Source organism: Vombatus ursinus, unplaced genomic scaffold (assembly GCF_900497805.2).
Source record: "Vombatus ursinus unplaced genomic scaffold, bare-nosed wombat genome assembly UNPS02014770.1, whole genome shotgun sequence".
Lineage (NCBI taxonomy): Eukaryota > Metazoa > Chordata > Mammalia > Diprotodontia > Vombatidae > Vombatus > Vombatus ursinus.
In genome coordinates this window covers 34555009-34575835 of record NW_020954548.1, presented here as the reverse complement: position 1 = coordinate 34575835, position 20827 = coordinate 34555009, and the positions used below count along the sequence as shown (strand labels likewise).

Sequence of the window (20827 nt, the reverse complement as noted above, 5' to 3'; positions counted from 1 at the left end):
GTGGTGGGTTCACATGGCTAGAGAGGAGAAGGGAGAGTATTTCAGAAAAAAAAAATGTTGAAAACTATCATTACATGTGATTGAGGAAGAAATAAGATACTATTTACATTAAAAATACCACCTGTAAAAAATAACTACACAGAACCATAAAATCAATACATGCAATGATTACAAAATGATTGGAAACAACCATAAAAGAGTAATAAAGAGATGACAGGAAGGCATTGGCAGTTTTTGAACATGAAAGTGACACAGTCAGACATGAGAGTAGCTGTGTGGAGGATAAATGGAGGGCTGGGTTAGGAGTAAAATCCAGGCAAGCTGTGATGAAGGTGTGAGCAAGAGTCATGGTTTTGTGAATCGGAGAAGAGGACACATAGAGAGATGTTTTGGAAGTAGAAGCAACAAAACTCGGCAACTAATCAGTAGGATAATATTTTAACACTCACCTCATTAGGCTTTTGTGAAAATCAAATGAGATAATGTGTACAGTTTTGTAAAAAACACTATGTAAATATTGGCTGCAATATTGTTTTCCCTCCAGCTCTTATCCAAATGGACTTTTTGAAGGCAGAATATTCTAGAGTTTTGTAGAATTGAAGGAATTGTATCACTTGGCAGTCATCTCATTTTCCTGTCTTTGGAACCCAGATAATTTGATAAATTCCTTGGGATTGACTTTCTAGTACCATAGTGGAAGAGTTAATTCCTTTACCATTCATTATACATCCATAAGGAATCTAGATTCAGTTATTTTTTTAAATTTTTTTTTTCTTTTTTGCTTAGGCAGTTGGGGTTAAGTGACCTGCCCAGGGTCACACAGCTGGTTAGTGTCAAATGTCTGAGGTCGGATTTGAACTCAGGTCCTCTATCCACTGTGCCACCTAGCTGCCCCTAGATTTAGTTATTAACGATTGCTTAAGTGTGCAACAAATAATCTATGACCACAATAGGTATACAATTTTAATTTTCCTTTATACAGTATCTAAGATTAGCAGAATTGCATTTTGTGTTATTCCCTTGACAACAGATAGATAGTGTAGATCCAAGAAAATAGTGATTTGTTTTGGTTTGGTTTTCTGAGCTTATGATTTATGTAACAAACTGTTGTCACTTTGACAACTTCTGTAGGCAGGGAACTTGGTGATGGGCAAGATACTGCCCCCTCTCTCCACTCATTTCGTAGTTGGTTTAAGGCCTTCTAAACATAGTTAATGTGCTTACACACATACATGCAGACCAAAGACCTACTCAACGCATAATCTTTGGTTTTTTTTGTTTTCTTTTTTTTAGTTTTTTAAATTTTAAATTTTAAATTTTTTTAAATTTTTAATTTTGTTCTCTTTGTTACATTGGAACAGCTCCTTATTTTGCTTTAGAGCACAATATGTTTCATTCAGATTATATATTATGGCAAATTACATCATTAAACAAACTAAAAGTTTTATGGAGTACTTAACTGTGTACAGGTGCAGGGTATTATTTCGACCCTGAGACACAAAGATGTATAAATTGAATATAATTGTCAAGTGAGTGGTGCAGACCATTGCAATAGGAGATGTGAGGGGGGAAGAAATTTCATAGTGTTGAGGGTAAGGAAATCTTCATAGGGAATGTGGGAATTTGAGGTGGATCTTGAAAAAGTGGTGGGTTCACATGGCTAGAGAGGAGAAGGGAGAGTATTTCAGAAGAACAAAGGCTGTTAATCTTGTCACATTCTGAGAACTGTGGATAAACTAGTTTGGTCATAAAAGAATGTTGATAGTAAAGTCAGGAATGATATTAAAAGGATGGGGTTGGATTGTGGAGTATCTTAAATGCCAGGCTAAGGAATTTAGATTTGATCCTTAGAGCAATAATGACCAGAACTTGAATTTTGTGACTTAATTGTATCATATTCTTATTTGAGTATTTTCTTTTTCAATTGAAGGTATGGATGATAAGAATGCCACAAAACTGAATGAACTTATTCAAGTTGGGTAAGTCAGCATTTTATTTTCTATTATTAATGAACTCTGCTGATTGGTTAAGTATCCTGATTCTTTTGGAGGAGTTTGACAGATTAATTTTAACGCTATATATCTTTACTCTGTGTACTTTTTAATTCTCTTTTTCCAGTGAAAACTGATTTCATAATAGATCTGAGAATATTTGTTGGAAAAAAAATCACACTTGTTGGTTTCCCCTACCCCATCTTCCTTAAAAATTTGACCATACTGAAAGTAAGAAAGGCAGTTGATATTGCTTAAGAGTATCTGAGCATTCTATAGGGCAAGGGTGGGAAACATGTAACCTCAAGGCCAAATGTAATCTTCTAGGTCCTTGGGTGCAGCTTTTTGACTAAGTCAAAGTTTTCAGAACAAATCCTTTTGAGGATTTAAGGACCTAAAAACCCACATGTGGCTTCCAAACTGCAGGTTCCACACCCTTGCTGTAGGACTTGATCAAAGCCTCTTTACATTGTCCTGACTGCTATTTTGTTGTTGATCCATTCTGTAATCTTTTATATCTGCATACAGGCGCATTCTCCCTTTGCCAGTACATCTCATGATTTTGTTAAAAGTTTATATTGATCTCCAGTTTTCCTCTTGGATTTAAAGGCTACGGGTGATATTAAAGATGCAGAAGAAAAAAGGCCAGCCAACATAGCACATTGTGGATGCTGACTGAGCCTCCTTTCTTTACAAAGTACTGGCATTTATTCTTTCCTTTTTTTTTCCTTCCCTCTCCCTTTTCCCCTTTCCATTTCCCTTCTCCTTTCCCCTTCTTCTCCCTTTCCTTTCCTCCCTACAAAAGCACAATTCATTGTCATCTGAATAAGTAAAGATACAGTGATTAGCTACAGATAATAATTATCTCTTTCAATGGTTTCTAGTAATAGATACATTTGCAGCTGGAATTAACAAGCTATTATGTTATTTGTTTGACTTCGTAATTTCTACCTTAAATTATTCCTAATTAATTGGCTAAAAGACATAATGGCTGTGTGTACATAAACAGGTGGGTAGGTATTCCCTCAGAAAACATAGTTTAACAAACTTTATAGCTTCATGAATATCATCAGTAAATCAGCTAACTGGTTACCAGTAAATCTAATAGCTAATTATTTGCTATTGTTTCTGCTAATTGTTGAATAAGATAGGACTGTGTCAGAACAACAGGTTCCTAAAACCTACTTTGATTTTACTAACTTCATCAGTGTCATGTTATAAAACCAATATAAATCCATCAGTGCCTGGCAGATTTGTAGTGAAGTATTCTAATCCTATATCCTCTGAATTCACTTTTTTTTTTTTAACTTAACAACATTCCACATTTATTAAACACCTATTTTATGCAACATGCCATGACCACTGCCTTCTGTCAGGAATGCACCACCCTGACAGCAAGTATCCTGAAACCTGTGAAACAGGAAGCTCTAAGAAAATAAGGTAGGGCTTGGCAAATCTATTGAAGGAAGTAACTATCTCTATCCATGGGATATAAAAGCATCATTGCCTTTGGGTGCCCATGCCTAATACCTCAGATAGTTCAAAGTATTGACCGACTCAGGAGACCTGTCCCAGAAATACCAGCATAGGCAAATACTGACACAGTGGAAAAATCCCCCAGGGATCCATATCCCCACTAATGTACATCTCTGCTGCCCCAAGTTCTCACTGGGCTCTCTTCTTTTTTTTTTTTCTTATTTATTTATTTTTAGTTTTTAACATTAACTTCCACAAGATTTTGAGTTCCAAATTTCCTCCCCATCTTGTCCCTCCTCCCACCCCAAGATGGCATGCATTCTGAATACCCTTTCCCCTAATCTGCCTCCCTTCTATCTCCCCCTTTCCCTTTTGTTTTCCTGTAGGGCAGGATAGATTTCTATACCTCATTGCTTGTATTTCCTAGTTGCATGTGAAAACAGTTTTTAACATTTGTTTTTGGAACTTTGGGTTCCAAATTTTCTCCCTTCATCCTTCCCCACTTACCCTCATTGAGAAGGCAAGCAACTTGATACAGGTTATACATGTGTAGTCACGCAAAACACTTCCATAGTAGTCATGCTGTGGAAAACTAACTATATTTCCTTTCATCCTATCCCACCCCCCATTTATTCTTGAATTCACTCTTTCTAAATAAGTCAGAGGGAACTATTCCACTGATGTCCTTGCTTGATCAGAATCCCCTTCTAGAATGGTACTGTACGTTGGACTTTTTGCCTTAAACTGAGGAATGGACAATACATTCTTCAGTGTTTGGTACTAGAAAACACCATGTACTAGAGAATATCTGTACTAGATAGCTTAAAGCGAACACCTGGAATGGGAGGCTACTGGGAACTGTTCTGGAAAAGAGCAGATCTGCTCTTGTCTTGTAAGTCAGCACAGCGTTCTCTTCCACGTGAGCACTTAAGCATATTACAGTAAAATCCCTTTTTTATGTAGCACTTTTTGCACAAAAGGTGGGTTAATGGAATGGAAGTGTTTTGAAAGAGATTTAGAAGTTTTTCATGTGATTGCTTTCCCCACATTTGTTTATATTTTAATTTATTAGAAGTTGTGTGTGTTTTATTCTCCCATCATTATTCAAATGTAATAGATTTTTAACACTAATAGAATTTTTAGGTAAATAGTCCATCCTTATTTTTCCAGAAAACTTTCTTTGAAATGACCTTGGTCATGTTCCATTTTGTTCATCCAGATTGGCTTTAATATTGTTTTTATGTGAAAAAGTTTAGTGTAACAAATGTTTAACAGTATTACCAGTATTACCAGTAAATGTATTACCAGTAATAAACTGGTAAAAGAGCGTAAACGTATACCTCTAGGGTAGAGGTTCCTAAACTTATTTGGCCTGCTGTCTCCTTTAAAAAAATAAAAAATTACTCAATGCCCCCCTGGGAATCTACTTTCTCTAACCCTTTAATGTTTTTGTTTTTTTTGTGTGATTTCAAAAATATAATTTTTTTTAAATGATGCATCTCAAATTTGATAATTTATTGTAGATTTGTGGTTTTTTTCTTGCATTGATTTTTTTTTTTTTTTTTCCTTTTTGGTGAGGCAGTTGGGGTAAATGACTTACCCAGGGTCATACAGCTAGTAAGTGTCAAGTGTCTGAGTCTAGATTTGAATTCAGGTCTTCCTGACTGCAAGGCCGGAGCTCTATTCACTGCGCCACGTAGCTGCCCCCTGCATTGAAATTTTGATGGCACAGTATTGCGTCAAGTAACTGTATAGTATTGTATTGTAAACAAGTCATTATATACACATATTCCTACCAATCCGTGCTAGACGTTTTGTGTGTTTATTTTGAAAATAATATCATCATTACAGCTTTAACTCTGTTACACAACAGATGAAACATGTACAAACAGTTCTTCATAATTTTTTTCTCTTCTTTCCTTGTGCTTCCACTGTTCCCTTACTTTTATTCAGTAACCCCCAATTGTACCCAAGGCTACTCCCTCCCCACCCCAAGTCATTCCAGCACCCCACAGAGGGCAGTGTAGCCCACTTTGGGAACCTCTGCCTAGGGCCTAGCCATAGCACAATGCTTTGCAAGAAATAGGAAGCTGAATTGAATTTATATAGAGTGCCTTAGACTGTCAGCTAGGAAGAGTTTTTCTTGCAGTATTAAACTCATACTACTTTAGAGGACCTATTTTTCTCTATTAGTGTTATATTTAATTTGAAGTGAGACTTGTAAATATTTGTTCTTACCTTATATGGTTATTGAGCCTAAAAAATGGAACGATGTGATCAATATTTCTTGACTTTGGGGGGAAGTGGGGGAATAACATTGCCATAACAGAAACTTTTACTTTTTACCTAGGAAGTCTTTGGTATCTTTAAGTCTATTTGTCCATTCTGGACTTTTAAATTTTTATTTATGGCACCACTATTTTCCCAGTTGCCATGGCTCAAAAACTCAAGCCATCTTTTTTTTAAAAATTGCCGTTGCATTTTTATAAACTTGACAAACATTAACAAAAATGTACATTACTTCGTGAAAAGAACAGAAAAAAGGACTGTATATGAAATGGTGAATCTCAACCACGTACACCTTGCCTTTTTAAAAGTACATTTCAAGTTTAAAAAGTTCCAACAGTACCGTGCTTTGTGTGTGTCCCCTTCTAAGCTTTCTCCTGGTTTCTTCTGCTTATTTTTAGTGATCCATTGATTATCTTTTCTTACTTTTTTATTACTTTACTTTATTTTATTTTTATTTGTTTTTATTTACCCACAGATCATCATAATCCTCCCCCCCCATCTCCCAGTCACCCTGTATTATAACATACATACATTCATATATGCTGACACAAAGTTAATTCACACATTGGTCATATCTGAAGATTGATTTTTCATTCTGTGTCTTTAATCTACCAAGAGGTTGGAGGCATACTTCTTCATGAGTCTTCTGGAATTATGATCGGTCATTTCATTGAACATAGCTCTTAAGTATTTCACAGTTATTTTCCTTTACAGTGTTGTAATCATTGTATAAATTGTTTTCCAAGTTCTGCTCCTTTCATTCTGCCTCAACTTTATTTTTTTATCAATTTTTACTTTTATCCTGAATTTTAAAAAGCACCAAATGGAATGGATCTACATATCTACAGCTTTCTTTTCTTTCTTTCTTTTTTTTTTTTTTTGTAATATATAATAAGATCAACTGGTGGTTTTTTAAGCTATCCTCCTTGTCTGGCCACTCAGCCTTCTTTCTGTAATCTTCTCATTTAAAAAAATGACCCTATGACCTTTAAAAATTTAACATCCTCTTCCTACACCTCTCCTCCAAATTGGAAAGAGAAGCAAAAACAAAGTCCTCGTGAAAAAATATGCCTGGCCAAGCAAAAACAAATTCTTCTATTGGCAGTGTCCAAAAATGTATATTTTACTTAAGATCTGGAGCAAAGCATCTTTTTGTCAAGAGGTGGGTTCTGTACCTGTTCATTCAAATCCTTCAGGCTTTCTTTGACCCTTTCCCTCTGGTCCTTTCTTAAGGCACGGAAAGTATAGTACCATTCCATTCCATTCATATACCATAATTTTTTTTTTCAGCCATTCCTCAGTTAATGGATATTCACTTTGTTTCCAGTTCTTTGCTACAACACAAGTGCTGTTACAAATATTGTAGGCCATGTTGGACCTTTCCCTCTTCTTTGATCTGTTCTAGGTGTTTAGGAGATGGACCTCACTAGGTATTGTCCTCGTTGGACTGTGTAGTGACAGTTCCTTCTTATCTTTTCCCATCAGGACTTACTTCTGTTGATGCTTTTAATAACTATCTTTAGTAAGTGGGACAAAGAGACCAAAAGTACAGTCAAATACTTCATGGAACCCCCTTTCCAGGTTTCCTTGTTTAGGGATACGCTTTCACAATATATTTTAATTTTAGAGGTTTTTCTTTCCATGGGCAGCTTGTTATATCATATAAGGTGCTGAACTTGGAGCCAGAAGAACTGTGTTCAAATTTCACCTATAATAAATATTTTATAGCCTCGTTTCTGGACAAGTCCATTGTTAGCTTCCTCATCTGTAACATGGAGATAATAATACCTCTGTTAATAGCCTCCCAAGATTGTTGTTAGACTCAAATAAGATAACATGTGTAAAGTGACATTAATGTTAAGTTATTAGTATTCCATCTTTCTTGGTGCTTTTTCATTTTATCACCTCAAGTGATGAAGAAAATGTGGAAAGGGTTTGACTTGTGCCGTCCAGTCACTGAAACTTTGACTTTGGCATTTGCTAATTTCTCATCCCTTGGTTCATTGTTCTCATTAGTTTGGGCTTCTCTTTTATTACTTTCAACTAATGCTCTCACCTCACAATTCACTGAGAAGTTCAAGACCATCATTCAAGGGCAAGCTTCTCTATCTGTGTCACTTGTTCTGTCAGTGGAACTCTGCGTTCATCCTCTCATTCCCTTTAAGTTCAGAGGAATAAATTATCTTCCCACTCAGGAAAATCCTCATGTTCTCTGTGTAGTAGGTGCTCAGTAGCTATTTATTGAGGGTTATAATGTTTTACACTTCTGCCTTCTAGGGCTTTATCCTCAAATTCAATTTTTCCTACTCTAATAGCTTTAGCTTTCCCTCTCTGTTCATTGTAAACTTACTCAACTCCTCTTTTATCTTAGAAAAAGCCTTCATTTAAACTTGTTTTCCCTTCCAAATACTGTCCTGTTTCTTTTTTCTTTTAAAAACGACTTTAGCGGGAGCCAAGATGGTGGAGTAAGAAGTAAGTCAGTCTTTCCCTCTCTTATTGACCTTTGAAAGCCCAGATAATAATCACCCCAGGAAAAACCCTAGAGCAGCTATGCCAGCAGAAATATGGTGTATAGCAGTCTTGTAGCCCAGGAAGCTTGGGGGATTAATGGGAAAGGTCCCTTTTGCTCTGGAGTGGAGGGAGCAGTACAGGACAGGAAGCATCCCAGCAAGCCCCACCTCAGCAAACCAGGGAGAGATCCTGAGCCCCAGGGTGGTGGAGCAGGCAAGTACTAACACCAGGAACCTCTTCCCCCCCCACCCCACCCCCCAAGGGCCTCAGTACAGGCAGGGGAAGCAGTAAACACCAACTCAGAAAACCACCACTTGCACTGGCATTCTCCAGCCGCCAGATCTCCTAGTGCTTCTGCACAGCTCCAGACTGGCAAATATCCTCCAGCAGCCAAACATTTGAGTGCTTTAAAGAAGCCTGGGTAAGCAGGCATCCTCCAGGGGCCAGATTCTCCACCCTCACCCCGAGAGCTCCAGTGCTGCTGACTCCAGCTCAGCACCAGATAAGCTGCCAGATCCCTACAGCCTCCAGATGCCAGTAATTAAGGCCCCAGCGCACAAAGCCATTGACCAGGTCACAGTCTCCCAGCACAAAAACCTTGGGTCAGTGCCCCTTGTGCTCCAGCAGGAGAGCTCAACTTTAAAAGCCAGGAAACAGGCAAACACCACGAGCAGAGAGCAGAAATGGACAATGACCTTAGATTCTTATGGGAACAGGGAAGATCAAGGCACAAATTCAGAAGAGGACAACATTGTCAATATACCCACATCCAAAACCTCAAAGGGGAATATGAACTGGTCTTAAGCCTAAAAAGCCTTCTTGGAAGAGCTCAAGAAGGATTTTAAAAGTCAAATAAGAGAGGGAAAAGAAAAATTGAGGAAGGAAATGAGAAGTATGGAAGAAAGAGTCAATAGCTTGGGAAAAGAAGGACGAAAATTGACTATAGAACATCCTTGAAAAAATACAATTGACCAAATGGAAAAAAGGTACACTGAAGAAATCAACTCCTTAAAAAGTAGAATTAACCGAATGGAAAAAGAGGCACAAAAACTCATTGAAGAGAAGATTCCTTAAAAAGTAAAATTGGCCAAATGGAAAAGAAGTACAACATCCAATAGAAGGAAACAATTTGTTAAAAATTAGAATTGGGCATGTGGAAGCTAATGACTGTATAAGATATCAGGAATCAGTGAAACAGAAAGAAAATAATGAAAAAAAAAGAAGAAAACGTAAAATACCTCATTGGTAAAACAACTGACCTAGAAAACAGATCCAGAAGAGACAATTTAAAAATTACTGGTTTACATAAAAACCATGATTTAAAAAAAGATTATAGACAGCATCTTTCAGCAAATCAAGGAAAAGTGCCCTGAGGTCCTGGAACCAGAAGGTAAAATAGTCATCGAAAGAATCCACTGATCACCTCCTGAAAAGAGATCCCAAATTGAAAATGCCAAGAAATATTGTAGCCAAATTCCTAAACTACCAGGTCAAAGAGATATCTTCTGCATGCAGCCAGAAAGAAACAATTTAAATATCATGGAACCACAATCAAGATTACACAGGACCTTTCAGCTTCTACATTAAAAGATCAGAGGGTGTGTAATAGGATATTCCATAAGGCAAAGGAGCTTGGATTACAACCAAGGATCAGCTACCCAGTGAAACTGAGCATAATCCTTCAGGGAGGAGATGGATATTCAGTGAAACATGTGTCTTCCAAACCTTTCTGATGAAAATACCAGAGCTCAACAGAAAATTTGATCTTAAAATATAAGATTGAAGAGATGTGTAAAAAGGTAAATAGGAAAGAAAAAACAACATATTATTAATAAGGACAAAGTGTTTACATTCCTGCAAGGGAAGATGATACTTGTAACTCTTGAGAACTGTATCATTACTATGACTCCAAAAGACTCAGGATGGAAAATGCTATCCACATCCAGAGAAAGAACTTTGGAGTCTGAATTTGCTCCTCTTTTCTTTTGTTTTGTTTCTTCTTTCTCGTGGTTCCTCCCATTAGTTCTAATTATTCTTTACGTCATGACTAATGTGAAAATATGTTTAATATGAATGTCTAAGTAGAGCCTTTATCAGATTGCCCACTGTATTGGGGAGGGAGGGGGAGAATATTTAAAACTCAAAATCTTATAGAAGTGAATTTTTAAAACTAAAAATAAATTAATTATTTTTTAAAAACCCTTCAGATTAGTGATTTATGCTTATATCTTTTTCTCTTTCTTTAATTGCTTGTAATCTAACAATCCTTCCTAGCCAAATCCAGTGCTATTTTTATAAAGTGTGGATAAAAGCCCTACCTCATAAGAATACTCAAATGGAGTAACTATATGAAACTATTTTGAGATTTATAAAGGACAAAATATTAGGTGAAACCCAAATCCTCTCCCATATGGGTTTGCTCTAGTAGGTTAACTTTGGGTTTCTTTGTCTCCTCCTTAGTCCCTTCCACAGAATGCTGGCAAGCTGATTTGTCCACAGTGATCCTTTTATCATATCCTTTCTTTGTGCAGGACCCTTCAATGGAATACGTAATTATTTATTGAATGAAATCATATGATCAGAGATTGAATTAAAAAATACTTTAGAGGCCATTTAGTCCAGCAATACCAAACTCTGTCTCCATTTTACAAATGAGAAAATTGAGGCTGAAAGTGTAAGTGACAGAGCCAGGACTCAAACCCAAGTTCCTTTACACTAAATCCAATACTTTTTCCACTGAATTATGTGTCTCCGAATTTCTTAGCCCTGCAGTCAGAACCTCTTAAAGAACTGACCCCTGGACCTCTCCAGTCTTAACATTTTCTAGTCTCCAAAATGCTCTCTTCATTCTTTTCAGGCCATTTCATTCCTGACCCCCACATACACTACCGACTTTGTCTTTCTGCTTTTTCTCTTAATAGTCTCTCCTTTATTGAGTGCTATAAATCACATTTCTGTATTTTCCTCATACTTAGCTGTGAACTCATTTTTTATAAGCATCCTTCCTTTAATAATCTCACCACATGCTTATCTTTACCTGTGCCGTTCTCAGTTCCTCAATTTTCTGTAACATGCTACCATATAATCATGTGCTGCCTGATACTTGTTTTCCAGATTCATTTTTATGTGTACTTTGTTCAGTCAGAGTTTAAAGTCCTTTAGGACAGGAGTTATTTCTGTGTTCCTGTAGGCCTCACAGTGTCTATAATAATGCTTTGCTTATGAGAGGTGTACAGTAAATAATTGTTTAATGAACTACATCAAATTTCTGAGCATAGAAAGCACAAGCAAGAAATGTCTTGCCTGGACCTTTCAGAGCATTTGAAATAGTTTAGTTAAGATTAGTGATTCAGAAGGGATCTGGAATTCTTAATACTATCTTTGATTACATGGAAATATTTAGTCCTCAGTACAAATGAGACTTTTCATCCTTCTTAGTTACTGGGTTTAGGGGTTTCCCCTAATGAGTTCTTAAAGTCTATTGAAATTTTTTGCCTTAAGCAGTTAGTGAGCATGTTGAAAACAAGAGAGTGCAAGTGAATTGGGGAATTTTAAAAGTGGGACTAGAACTCTGATTTCTGATTTTAGGCTCTTAGGATTTAGAGATTGAATGGAATTTAAATTATCAAGCCCCCAAGGACCTTTTTATAGGCAAACAATAAGGTTTTGGTGTTTGGAAAACCAGAGTAGTTTCAGGCATTTGCCTACACTCACATATTCTCTCCTGTGCTTTGTTTTTATCACAGTCCCTAAAATAGAATAGTCGTTATGTAAATGCTGTATAGAACTAGAGTTGAGTTCAGCACTTATTAAGTGTCTGCTATTGTTCTTGGGACTGTACTAGTCACTTGAGATAATAAAACAAAAACAAAGCAGTTCTTGCACTTGAAGGGCTGACGTTCTTCTAGGGGACACCACATAAACACAGATAAGTTTTAAAATGAAAGGAGGAAAGAAGGAGGTTTTTAATTTATGATCAACTGGAATTACTTAGTGATACCTGTCAACTGCAGACAAAGGGGCACCATAGAGATTTTATTCTATGTGTAATAATATGAATCAGCTTACATTGCTTTAGGCTACAAGTGGGGTTTTGTGGCTTTGAAAGCTAATATTTGCTTCCCTGGAGACCTCACATATTAGGATAAATATGTAAAACATAGTATGTAATATTTGGCCATATAGTACATTTTATTTAAATGTTAACTTTTTTTTTTCTTTTTTTAGACACAGCAATCTCATCCCAATAAACACCTGTTGTACATTCCCATTAAAAAGTTAAAACAAAACCTATATTGTAGCCATTGTGACCATCAGGACATGTGATAGTTGATCAGGAAAAAAAAAAGGAAGAATGTTTTAACTAACATTAGTCATCTAGAACCAACAGGGGTTGTTATGATTACTTAAATTCTCTTTTAGTGCTCTCCTAGTTTGTATTATTATAGTTGTTTGTTATTTTGGTTCTGCTATTTTTGTTTTGTATCTTTTAGTCAAGCTTTCCCATGTTTCTCTCAATTCTGCATAGTTAACATTCCTTATAGCAAAATAATGTTATTACATTTTGATAGCACAGTTTGTTGCTTCCATCAGCAGGCAAATTAATTTGCAACTTCTTGCTAAAAATATACAGTACATCTGTTGATATTTTGGCACATAAGGACTCTTTCTGTCATTTTTGTCTTCAAGGTATAATACCAGTAGTAGGATCACTACCACAAGTATAAAGGGTTTAGTAACTTTTAAAAAATAATTCCAAATTGTTTTCCAGAACAATTGAACCAACTTATAGCTCTATCAACAGCATACTTGTATTCCCACAGCCTCTTAAATACCGACTTTTCATCTTTTTTATTATCTTTGCTAATTTAATAGGGGTAACATAAAAATCTTGATTTTTAAAACAATTGATTTTGTATAGGCATTTGGAGCTTTTAAAAATATAATTGTTAACTCTTTTCATCAATGAACTTATTAATTGGGAACTGACATATTTCAGCTTATTCTCTATAGCTTTTGAATATTTGAATTCTTTCAAAGATATATAAATTATATATGTATAAATATATAAAATATATTTAATATATTATATATAAAAATATTCTCCCCCATGTATAATTTTGCTCATTTTTGCTCTTTAGTTGCATTGCTTTCTTTTGTGTAAAAACTATTTAAGTTTATGTAATCAAAGTTGTTTTTCCTTTCATGACATCTCTCTCCTTTGTATTTTTCATTAATGATAATTGTCAAAGATTTTTTTCTTATATCACTTTTTAGAAAGATTTAACCTTTTATATTTAGGTTACTTTTTCATTTATAATTGTGTATGGCATAAGATGTTTTTCTAAGCTAATTTCCAACTAGAGAAGTTCTTTCTGAATTTTTAAGCAATTCCTCATTGAATAGTCGGTATTTTTGTGTTATTAGGTTTATTGAACATTAAATGGATATATGCGTTTGTTTCTGGGCCTTCCTTAAAAGGGCTATGTCAGTTTTACAGGTTTTGTATTTCCATTGCCTAGCACAGTGTATGTCACGTAGTAGATGCTCAATAAATGTCTATCGTTTGATTGTATTCATGTAATTTTATATTTTTAACTAGTACTAAAAAGTTTTGATTATTGCTTTATAATATAATCTGATATTTAGTGATTATGGGTCCTTTTCATTTTTACCTTCTTCATTTTTTTTCCGTTGACATTCTTGACCTTTTGTTCCATATTAATTTTTTATTTAGCTTTATAAGTTATAGATTTGATATTTTGATTGGTACAGTGCTAATTCTGTAGATTAGTTTTAGGGAATATGGTCAGTTTTATGTTAGCATAGCACAGCCAGAAACATTTGATTTGTTTCTAAATTTTTTATGTCTTCATTTTATTTATATAAACTTTTTTGTTGTTGCTTTTATAGAGGTACTTCTACCTTAATTGACTACTGCACTCGCCAGCACAGAATACTGTGCATTCTCTAAGGTCTAGCCTTTCATTGCCCAATCCCTCTCCCTAGTCCTATTATAAAAAGCGAAGTTTTTTGTTCTAAATTTTGTTTCTTTCTTCATGTCTCGCACAACTCCTTCCCCTCAATCTTTCACCAGAGAGCTTTGCTTCATGCAACAACAGGAAAATAGGTCATTGGTCAAGAGCTCCATCTTCTGCCCTACACTACCTCTCAAAGTCTTTTGACATAATCTCTTACTCTCTCATTTATGTTAGTTTATGATGAACTGGCCCTTTTCCCCCACCAAGGCTCCTTGTACTCTCCATCCTGTTACTCCCTCTCCACTTCATCACTTTGCTTCCACAGTCACTCTGTCATTGTCTTTTCTCCCTTTCTTCTTTCTTCCACTTTTTCTTTCCCTGTTTTTTCTCCCTTCTTTTCCCTTTCTCTTTCTTCTCCCTCTTCCTCTTGCCCTATACCAAGGAGAGAGAAGTCCTTAGACAATACAATTTTTTTAAAGAACATACAATTTTATGCTAAGGCTGTTTGTTGAGTTAAGAAATGTAAGCTATTTAGAAAACACTCTAGAAATCTTGGCACCTGATAGCTGAGCTGTTGACAGAGGGCTGCTGTGCATAATTTTCAGGTAGCACCTAATTATTGCTTAGAAATAGGAAACTAATAAGTAAAAAGAAATGTTTCATTTTAATGTCAGATAGAAGTAGTCATGGAATTGTATGCAGTGTAGGACCCTTTTATAGACTTGGGAGGAGGTTAACCAATAAGAAATGCAAGGAAATCAATGTAATAACTTCTCAGGCATTCAGAGAACCCTACTAGGGAAGATCAAGGATCTGTCTGGCCTCACAGAACTTGGAGCCTAGACCTAAAAGTTGAGACTAAATGAGAGAGAATGGCTTTTGACATGAAGCTTTATTAAGCACTTGCTGGGTTCCAGGAAGTTTGCTAAGCACTGAGGCTACAGATAGAGAGAACAGAACGATCCGGTGTTGCGGGCTGTGCAGTACTTATAATTTGTTTCATACGTTTGGATGTGTACCCACAAAGACACGTTCACGCTGTTTCTGATTTATAAATGATTTAATAATGATAATAATCATAAACATACATGCATATAAATGTGATTATATATGACTATACAATCTTAGAAGCAAAGACTATTGACAGAAAGAGAGATAAAGAAGAAGAAATACATCACCAATCTGAGGAAGCACCAACTCCTGAACATCTGGCTGGGGGAGTCCTGTATCACAGCCGTCAGGGTCTCGGTTGGGAAAGTCCCCATGGCAGAGCATCCTCTCCGAGGGAGACTCCCAAAGTCATTTTCCCAAGAAAGACTCTTTTTATCATCCTTGCACAAAGAAGGCAGGAGCCAGGGAATAGGTGATTAATCCTAAGGACCTGAGAGTTTTGGCCAAAACTCTCCGACCTCAAGAACAATCTTTGTTATGTCAAAAATGTCTCAGATCAATACCCAGGAACTGGCGAAGTCCCTGGATGTTTAACTCAAGACCTGTTTTTAAGGAATAGTTCCCCAAGGTGGGTCTGGGTTGAAACAAATCCCAGAACAATACGTTAGGGAAGTTCCTTGTCCCTTGGCTTGGACTGTGGATAGGGAAGATCTTATACATTAACCCTTCATCATGTCACCAATTTCCTGATGGTCATCCTTACGTGGATATCCTGTAAGTATCTCTAATTGAACATATCCAAGACAGAATGCATTATATCTATCTCTAACCCATTCCTTCTCCAAATTACTGTATTTTGTTGAGGATGTCACCCAGGTTCACACCCTTGGAGTCATCCTTGACTTTTAAATTCTTTGCCACTCTGCATTCAGTCATTTGCCAGGTCTGGTCTTATCCCTTGTACCTCCATAATATCTTTGGCATCTATCTCTAATCTCACTTTCACAACGTTCAATCTAGTTTAGGCATTATCACTTTTTACTTAATGTATTTCAGTAGTCTCCTGTTTGATCACCCTCTTTCCAGTTTCTTCCCCAGCCAGTCCATATTCTACATAGCTTGAACATTAATATTCCTAAAGCGTAAATTTCCATGATCCATTCCGAAACCTTTGCCTCCCATCAGGATTCTTCAAAGGTACAAACTCCTTAATAGGATATTTCATATCCTCCACAATATGACTTCAGTCTACGTTTCCCAATTATTTCCAAATAACTTCCTTCACAAGAGACCGTGGGCCAAGGTGAATAGAGAGGTTACCTTAAAGCAAGTTCAGATTTGACTGATATACTGTCTGTATGTCCCTGAGCAATCTCTCTCAGGGTCCAAGTTGCAGAAAACACATAACTCTTCTACCCAACTCCCTTTTTTTGGAAGGAGTTTCCTCACCCTGAAGTTCCCTATATCAATGAAATGAAAAGGCAGATAACCTCTCCCCATTCCTGTCACTTTGCCTCATCTTGTCAAATGTTCCCAGAAGCTATTCTCAATACAGTACTCCATCTTCTACCTCTGTGCTTTGCGTAAACAATCTCCTTCGTTCAGGATGTGCTCTCCTTTTATGAATGCGAGTACAGCCGCATCCTACATAAGAGTCTCACATTTATATAATGTTTTATAGTTCACAAAGTGCTGTTCTTGAAATATCCCTATAAGGTAGAATGTACAAGTATTACTGCCTTCAGTTTGCAGATGAAACTTGTCCATAGTCTCATGTCCAGTAACTGGTAGAGTCAGGATTCAAACCAGGATAGGTCTGATAACTCCAGATCTGGGGCTTTTTCTACCATACCAAGTTGCAGTAAGCCCTGGCTATTTAAACAGAGGCAAGATGGTATAGAAAAAAGAACACATAATTAGAAAACCACTCAAAGTCTTTGAGTGGGAAATTGACATGAGCATATTCGTTCCTTAGGAAGATATCTTTGTCTTTAAAAAGTCTCATGACAGAAAATGCTATCCACGTCCAGAGAAAGAACTAGGAAGTTTGAATGCAGATCGAAGCATACTATTTGCTCTCTTTTTTTTAATCTGTTTTGTTTTGTTTCCTCTTGTGGTTCCTCCTATTGGTTCTAATTCTTCCTTACAACATGACTAATGTGAAAATATGTTTAACAGGAATGTATATGTAGAGCCCATATCAGATTGCATGCTGTCTTGGGGAGGAAGGTGAAGAGAGAGGGAGAGAAAAATTTTAAATTCAAAAGCTTGTGGAAGTGATTGCTAAGAACTAAAAATTAATAAATTAAAAGAATTGCAAAGCTAATAATCATTAACAAAAACATAACCAAGTAAAGCTAGAACAGATCTTGAGTCCATTCATATCAGTCTCCTCATTCTGTTGATGAAGAAATTTAGATCCAGAGAGGGTAAGTTATTTGTCCAAGGTCATACAGATCATAAGCACTGTAGGCAGGATTTGAATATAGGTATTCATTCAGTTAATAAATGTTAAACACATACTGTGTGCCAGCTGCTGTGTTAAGCACTGAGGATATAAAAAAGGAGGCCAAAGATAGTCCCCTACCCTCAAGCAGCTCACAATGTAAACTGCGGAGACAACATGCAAAAACACCTATTTTTCAACAAACTATATACAGGGAAACCAGAAATGGCTAAAAGCAGGAAAGCACTGGAATTAGAAGGGTTGGGGGAGGCTCCCAGTAAAAGATGGGATTTTAGTTGGGACTTAAAAAAACCCAGGAAGGTCAGCAAGTAGGCAGAGTTGAAAAGGGACAATGTTCCAGACATGAAGGACAGTCAGAGAGAATGCTCAGAGCCAAGAGATGGAATGTCTTGTTCATGGAACAGCCAAGGGCCCAGGATCATTGGCTTGTAGAATATTGTCAGGAAATAAAGAGTAAGGTCTTGTGTCCCTAGAGCCAGTGCTTCCTCCACTGTATCACTCCAAAAACTAAAATGCTATATAAACTTGTAATACCATGCATTTCAGTAACTTGGCAAGCATTTATTAAATGCCTGTTAGGCGTCAAGCATTGTGCTTAATGCTGGTGATAACAAAGAAAGGCACCTCAGTCCCTGCCCTCAAGGAACTCACAGTTTAATGGAGTATACAAGTATGTACACACACATACACACACACAGAGTTGGAGGTAATTTCAGAGCAAAGGCATTAAGATTAAGGAAGATTGAAAATAAAGGACAAGTGACAACAGCTGTTCCTTAGTTGATGGGCACTACCATCAATTTCTAGTTCTCTGCCACCACAAAAAGAGTTGCTATAACTATTTTCATACATACGGATCCTTTTTTCTTCCTTAATCTCTTGGGGTATAGTCTTAGGAGTGATATTACTGCATCAAAGGATATGCACAGTTTAGTAAATTTGGGAGAATAGTTCCAAAGATAACTAGACAAATTTATATTTCTTTTTAAAAATTTTTTATTAATTTATTTTGATTTATCAACAATCACTTCCATATGCTTTTGAGTTCAAAATTTTTCTTCCCCTTTCTCCTCACCACCCTCCCCAAGACAGCATACAATCTGATATAGGATATACATATACATTCCTATTAAACATATTTTCACATCAGTGATATTTTAAGTAAAAATTAGAACCAATAGGAGGAACCACCAGAAAGAGGAAACAAAACTCAACAGAAGAGAAAAAAATAGCAATTCAACTTCCATAGTTCTTTCTTTGGATGTGGATAGCATTTTCTATCATGAGGCTTTTGGAGATGTCTTAGATCCTTGCATTACTGGGAAGGGTTAAGTTTATCAATATTAGTCATCGCACAACGTGGCTGTTATTGTGTACATCATTCTCTTGGTTCTGCTCACATGATCTTCTCAACAGATGCGGGAAAAGCTTTTGACAAAATACAATACCCATTCCTATTAAAAACACTAGAGAGCATAGGAATAAAGTCTTCCTTAAAATCATAAATAGCATCTACCTATAACCTTCAGCATCATATGTAATGGTGACAAGCTGGAAGCATTTCCAATAAGATTGGGGGTGAAACAAGGATGTCCATTATCACCACTGTTGTTCAATATTGTACTGGAAACCTCAGCTTTAGCAATAAGAGAAGAAAAAGAAATTGAAGGTATTAGAATAGGCAAAGAAGAAACAAAGCTATCACTCTTGGCAGATAAAATGATGATATACGTAGAAAATCAAGTAAAAAACTACTTGAAATAATAAACAACTTTAGCAAAGTTGCAGGCTATAAAATAAACCCACGTAAATCATCTGCATTTCTGTATATTACCAACAAAGCCTAACAGCAAGAGATAGAGAAATTCCATTTAAACTTACTGTAGACATTACAAAATATTTATGAGTCTACCTCTCGAAAAAAACCCAGGAACTCTTAGGAACATAATCACAAAATTTTTCACACAAATAAAGTCAGATCTAAATAATTGGAAAAACATCAGTTGTTCATGGGTAGGCTGAGCTAATATAATAAAAATGACAATTCTACCTAAGCATTTACTTATTCAGTGCCATACCAATCAAACTACCAAAAAATTATTTTATAGAGTTAGAAAAAATAATAAGATTCATTTGGAAGAACAAAAGGTCCCAGAATATCAAGGAAACTAATGAAAAGAAATGCAGGGGAAGGTGGCCTAGCTATTCCAGACCTTAAATTGTATTATAAAGCACCAATGTATATTTCTACCAGCAAAGTATTAATGTGCCTATTTTCCCACAGTCCCTCCAACACTTTTCATTTTCTGTTTTTATCAACTTTGCCATTTTGATGTTGAGGTAGAACCTCAGAGTTGCTTTAATTTGCATTTCTCTGGTAGTGATTTGGAGTATTTTTTATATCTATTGATAACTCGATTCTTCCTCTGAAAAATGCTTATTCATATCCTTTATTTTATCAATTAGGGAATAGCTTTTATTCATATAAACCTGAATCATTTCTTTAAATGTCTTAGGAACGAGACCTCTTGTCAAAGACACTTGCTGCAAAGATTTTCCTTCGTTAACTGCTTCCCTTTTAATCTTAACTTTGGATTTGTTTATGCAAAACTTTTAAATTTTATGTAAATTTCTGTGCTCCTTTCCCTTGTTTTGTCATGAACTCTACCCATCTTCTAACATTTAAAAGGTAATTTTTTCCTTGATTCTCTTAATTTGTTATGATGTTTCTCTCTTTATCTAAGTCATATTAGGCTTATCTTCGTTAGATCAGATATTGGTTTAAACTTGATTTCTACCAAACTTCTTTCTTGCTTTCTAAGCAGTTTTCATAGAATAGTGTGTTCTTAAGCCAGTAGCAGCAGTCTTTGGATTTATCAAACACTACGCCACTGTGCTTGTTTGCTTCTGTATATTGTATACCTAATGCTTCATTGATTGACCTTCTCTTTCTTAATCATTACCAAAATGTTTTGATGAGTACTGCTTTATAGAATACTTTAATACCTGGTACTTCTAGGCCCTCTTTTCTTTGTTTTTTTTTATTTCCTTTAAGATTCAATGACTTGTGGGAAAAAACTCTTCTTAAACTTTATAGATAATACAAAGGTTAGCAAAGTTTTCTAGGGTTATTTGAGGTACATCTTCATATTTCTGCCATCAACTGAGCCCTTATTTCCTTGGAATTAATTGTATAGTATTGTTGGTGTTCTCTTTTCTAC

At 36.0% G+C, this 20827-nt stretch overlaps 1 protein-coding gene across 2 annotated transcripts in view; it reads left to right on the top strand.

The window, feature by feature from the left end:
- The window catches only part of CRAMP1 (cramped chromatin regulator homolog 1), a 108846-nt gene that overhangs the window by 47915 nt on the left and 40104 nt on the right, over positions 1-20827 (top strand). For both annotated transcript variants that reach the window (XM_027862955.1, XM_027862954.1), the window contains exon 6: positions 1931-1979. In XM_027862955.1, coding sequence (XP_027718756.1) covers positions 1931-1979 — 49 coding nt within the window. The remainder of the gene's footprint in view (positions 1-1930; positions 1980-20827) is intronic.